The 5644-nt window shown below is 45.6% G+C and overlaps 1 protein-coding gene across 1 annotated transcript in view; it reads right to left on the bottom strand.

Moving 5' to 3' along the window:
- Window positions 1–5644, bottom strand: part of T265_13195 (hypothetical protein) — a gene marked incomplete at both ends in the record, with an annotated part of 48403 nt that overhangs the window by 2164 nt on the left and 40595 nt on the right. The window contains one exon of the mRNA XM_009167712.1: window positions 2803–2925. Coding sequence (XP_009165976.1) covers window positions 2803–2925 — 123 coding nt within the window. The remainder of the gene's footprint in view (window positions 1–2802; window positions 2926–5644) is intronic.

Here is a 5644-nt window from a genome sequence, read left to right as displayed (position 1 = left end):
GTTCTACTCAAGCTTCTGTGCAATTCTAACCTCAGTGGTGATCGGAAACGGAGGGAGGTATGACATCCACTGTGTAGGGAAATTGCGACGTGATTCTCCGCGGATGTTGACGTTGATAAGCTCCTTCATCATGTCTTCGCGGTTTCCTTCTTGGAGATTGCAATGTGTTCCTTGTTCAGAATTCTTGGAGTGGTCTGCGCTATCTAAAGCGAAGGAGAATCGAGTGGAAGGGTTGGTTGGTCTCCATTTCTGAGCAGACGCGGTAGGGGTTTGGATAACAAAACGACCGTGGAACCTCGATGTGTTGATATCCCACCAAGGTCAATAAAGTGACGTAATGAGACTGGGTCAACGTTTCAACACGCTCATTTGTAGTTAATAGGTGTAGGAAACAACACGAAATCTGTTTGACGTCCGTCAGGCCGTGAAATTTACCGGGATCGCAAATCGTGTGCGTATATTTCGCAGTCCTCTTTTAAATTGCATGATCAAAAGATCCGAAAGCTTTACTCGGCTACTTCCGGAAAACCTAAACTCATTTCATATAGACGTAATACACTATTCATAATGTTACTGAATACTCTCGACACCCCACGACCTGTTTAGACCGTCTTCGTCCTGCCAGATATGTGCGATTTCGTAAAACGTATCGTCTAAATAAATGCAACTTATATGAAGTTTGCGAACTACACACATTTACAAACTAATTTGGTTTTAACTGGAGACCAAACAAAATCCTATTAGAGGGATTCACCTGGGATTAAACTGAGTCTCCCGTCAAACTCGAGTGTTCTTCGCGAATAGCTTTATCTTCATTTTTGTGTACTGCTACCGCCCCTGTTTCTGAATGCAATGTGCCTCTTGAAACGATCGCTTCGGGTTATTCCTCTTCGTGTGTGAACGCTGTTCCAAGCTTATCAGATTCAGGATTCCGTCCCATTCTATTCGATATGATGAGTACTGCCTTGAGAATAAAACCGAAAATAATGGCCTGTTGGTAGCATAGACTCGCTGAACTCGACTGAACTCTTGAATCAACACACTACTAACGCTCTATAAGTACCTCGGATAAATAATAAAATTCTCCTGATGAGTGAAGCCCCCTTTGGGAAGTCGTTTCTCGAGGGGACAGTCAGAATGTCTAACCGCGTGATGTGGATCCTCTGAGTGGAGGATGAGCTTCACTGTATCCCATCTACATTTGAGTTAATCACACTGCAGATCAGCCAAGTGCTCGTGACTGAACGGCTAAGTATTCAAACTACTAAGTAAGAAATCCAGGGTTCGAGACTCTCTGGAATTTCTCTGATGACGCTCCCAATAAGCTGTACAGTGTTTCTTGAATTCCCTGCACAGATTAGATTCGGTTCTCGACAAAATTCCCACCAAAATGATTGGCCTGGCAAAACAGTCGCATGCTTTAAATGTCGGCCTTAGCTTAGCGACTTCTGGGACGAGATATATTTTTGAATCCCATACTAATGCCATCTCAGTTTACGGATGAGTAATTAACTCGTAATTTACTGTTCAATCACGAAATCGGATTGTTGGAAATTTGGTTATCAAGAAGGTCGGGCTCCTGAAAGTAACCACTGAATGCCCAAAATCTACTGAGACCCTCAACTCCACTAGATGCTGATCAGATGCCACTCCCTCAATACGCAATGTGCCACAATCTCGTGCCAGAGCCACACAGGGTTAGTCAGCGTTGAACCAAGTTCAGACAGTGTCCCTCCTGTGAAAACAGCTCCAGGCCGTTGTATTTTCTCACACACGCTCTTGCACTCGCTCGTTCAGAATGAAGCTTTTGTGTTCCTTGTCGGTGAGTCTTTTTCTCCGGTACTAGGAACACGATCAGCAGTCAGATATAACAGATTGGCAGATCGGTGAAATCCAAACGGGGCAAAAGTTGCGCTCGCCTTCCAACCCTATTGTGAAGACAGCATCCTCACTGAATTACTCAAGTAGACTAACCGCACCGAGGAATTTCCGAGACAATAATTCTAATCCTTCAGCGGTACGCGTTGTGCTGCAGTCAGCTCACCCCACCTCAGGACGGAAATATTCGTGGTGGGTCTCAACTGTTGAAGATAAGCGGCACAATTTAACTGGAATCAGAATCCGAGTTTTGGACATTTGTGCGACATGAAACATCCGGATCGAGCGCAAAATATCCATTTTGGTGAGTCTTTTCTACACGGAGAGAGACGTCATCCAGGTGTGCTGCCAACTGAAATGTGCGCGTCTGATGAAAGTAAGTCTGCAATCTGCTATCCTTGTGTCACAAGGATGAGCAAGAATATTTCGAGTAGTTAGGCCGCGAATTGACTAAACGAAACGTCCTTCGTTCAAATCCGACATCTACCTCTCGACTTCCCTTGTCTACGTTCGAGCAACCTGGGAGTTTTCCGGCACTCGTGCTTCCTTCGAGTGGCATGGCAGCTGACACCGAAATAAAGCTAAGCTGAACGAAGGAGGGATGAACTTTCATCGACCGAAGAACTCCCTTTATACTGTCCTTTAACCGTAACCCTTCGGCGAACATACCCTGCGGTACAGTTGACCGTTAAGGCATGCAAACGAAGCCCTCGTCATGAGGCCTCTCATCAATACCGAAACATTCACTTTGTCAACTACTCACCCCATTCACCAATCCAGCTGATTTTGTGAGGATACGCACACCAGGAGAACTGAGCGAAGGCTAGGGACGCGAACACAAGATCACCTGTTCAAACGAATCGGTAAACTGTCCCCTGGTTCCAATCTAAATTGAAAAGAGTTGGAAGTCAACTGACCGCTTACCAGGCCTCTGGTCGAGGCTGCACCACATCGGTGAACTTTGCCCTCCGTTCGGAGTTAAAGCACGCATAGATCTCGCATAGAGACCGGCAGTCGTAAGGGCAATATTGATCAATCAATTCAAACCTGTAATGTGAACTCGGCGAGTCGCTCTCACGCCGGTTTTCTAGGTCAGACATTTTACAGTGAACGATGCCCCGAGTACTACATTTTGTTTCATTTTATTCCGTTATCCACTGATTCCGACAGACGAGATTTTGTGACGCCCTGTTTCGCTCAATGACTTGTCTAAATTTATTCGGAAATCAAAACATCTTAAAGACTCTGTAATAGTGGACTTGGAAACAGTCAGCTGAAGTTACCTGTTCATCCCGGGACAAGATTTTGGGCCTTATTATGCAATTAAACAAATTACTGTACGCCCCTATCTCACCATAGTTTAAATTTCAAGGGGTATTCCATTCTGACCAGAGTCGGAGGCTCGTTAAAATAGGAAGAGAAACTCGGTTGTTGAGCAGCGATACGCGTCTCAATGTTAGTGGAATCATTAGCCGAGTTTTGGACAGTTGTGAGACATGGGACATTCGGATCGGGTGATTTCCCAAAAACCTGTAACAAACGATTCGTTCAACGTCTCTCGTAAACATGCTTTTACTCAAGTACGTACGACGAAGTAGTCAAAGATGAACACAAACATTCCTCTTGATATTTGAGCATAGCTGGGAAGCATTCATCTAACCCAGTTCGCTGATTACGCTTCAAACTGCGTGGGTCGATTGAAAGACATGGGGACACGGGAACAGAGGACGGGACAGAGAGCCTATGGCACCGCCCATCCTTCACATTTGACATTATGTGGTAGTTTATTTGTAGTCTAAGTAAGATTTCCCTTCAGTCGCAGGAGGCCAAAAAGCTTAGCACTCAACCACTGATCGGAAGGTTGGCGGTTCGCAAATTCCAATGGTGAAAGCTGTACTTCACAACTCGGACAGTAATGATAGGGGGAAATATCTCGATAGAAAGTATCCTTCTCCGCATCAGAACTGCAGTCTATTTGGGCTCAAGCCGACACGTCAAAAATGCACCGCTTTTATGCCGAGATGCTTTGAGCTTGATTGAACTAGATAACCGGACGGCGCAGAGATGACTGTTCACCGGGATCCAATCCACAAAATTGCGTTCAGCTCTGGGGCTGAGTGCAACTCCCACGTCACATATCCCACGAGGCATCGCTGAACACACGAGGGAGAAATGTGAAAGGGCTGATTTCATTCTTGGCGTTCTGAGATTCATAACCACGCTTGGTTCCTGTGTGCGTGTTTCGGAGACACAGCCTACATCGATTTCAAGGGAATATATGGTCTCAGCAAGCATTGCCTGTTTGCCATTTTGACATAGAGTACGGAGGTTAAAAGCTCCTATATAAAAAGCATCTCGTTCGTGGATTATGAATGGTTTTATTTTGTTTACTGCTAGTAGGCAGCGAGGACCAAAAGGCCCTTCGGTCCGATAACTGACAGTCAAGTAATCCAGCCACGATTGTTTGTGTGGTTAGAAAGGCTTGGGAGGGACATTGGTNCCACACACTTAATCGCCAGACATGCCAATGACGTCACGTATCCCACGAGGCCTCGCTGAAGACACGAGGGAGAAATGTGAAAGGGCTGATTTCATTCTTGGCGTTCTGAGATTCATAACCACGCTTGGTTCCTGTGTGCCTGTTTCGGAGACACAGCCTACATCGATTTCAAAGGAATATATGGTCTCAGCAAGCATTGCCTGTTTGCCATTTTGACATAGAGTACGGAGGTTAAAAGCTCCTATATAAAGAGCATCTCGTTCGTGGATTATGAATGGTTTTATTTTGTTTACTGCTAGTAGGCAGCGAGGACTAAAAGGCCCTTCGGTCAGATAACTGACAGTCAAGTGATCCAGCCACGATTGTTTGTGTGGTTAGAAAGGCTTGGGAGGGACATTGGTGGACGCTGAACTGAGCGGGCAAGTGATACTTCCTGTCGAGGAAGGGGGTTAGGATGAGGTGCCCCACCTTGAGCCTTTGACTGAAACTTCTNACTGAGTTCACTCAGGGGACAACCTGAATTCGTAAATTCCTAAGTCTCTTCATATTACAATGAGTATTTTGGTAGACAAATTTCCATAAAGAGCATCGACGCCCAATAAAACGGTGGAAAAGCGACGACATTCTAACAGGGCATGATTAGCGTTATTGGCGGTCTGGCGATTGAGTGTGTGGACAACAGCGTAGTCCGTTACATCCTCGCCGTATTCACTGAGGTGACATTCTCACTACATCACTAGCCACGGCCCCTTTCTTTCTCCGATCATTCTTTACGTCTTGATTCCGCTCCTCCCCCGTTTGATACATCCAAGTTGGAATCATGTCATTCGGGTGCTCAGTGAACTTTCAATTAAGATTTCTTCGTATCAATGGCACCAAGCTATAAATAATGACAGGTTTGTTGGGGGACATCAGCATTCCGCATTTGAACAGACCACAGTGGGGAATCGCGATCTACAGACATTTCGATCAGTGCGTGAACACTGAAGCGTTGGGCCTCCCGTGGCTGAACAGTCGTTTTACAAAGCCTGCCGATCAGCTATGCTAACGTCGTTCAGTTCTGTCTGTCCGGCTTTTCCGATTCGATCCAATGGCCCATACCACTGAAGCTTTGGATACTACTGGTGAAGCATCCGATTAGTATGTGTCTATCTCCGTTTCACGTTGAATAAAAAGTGGGATTTATTACGGAATTTGTGGAATCGCTTTGTGGGAATCGTTTGCGTTTGAGTGATAATCAAGGAGTGATAGTCCAGGACAGTTCAG

Source organism: Opisthorchis viverrini (assembly GCF_000715545.1).
Source record: "Opisthorchis viverrini unplaced genomic scaffold opera_v5_45, whole genome shotgun sequence".
NCBI lineage: Eukaryota > Metazoa > Platyhelminthes > Trematoda > Opisthorchiida > Opisthorchiidae > Opisthorchis > Opisthorchis viverrini.
This window is presented reverse-complemented; position numbering and strand designations above follow the sequence as displayed.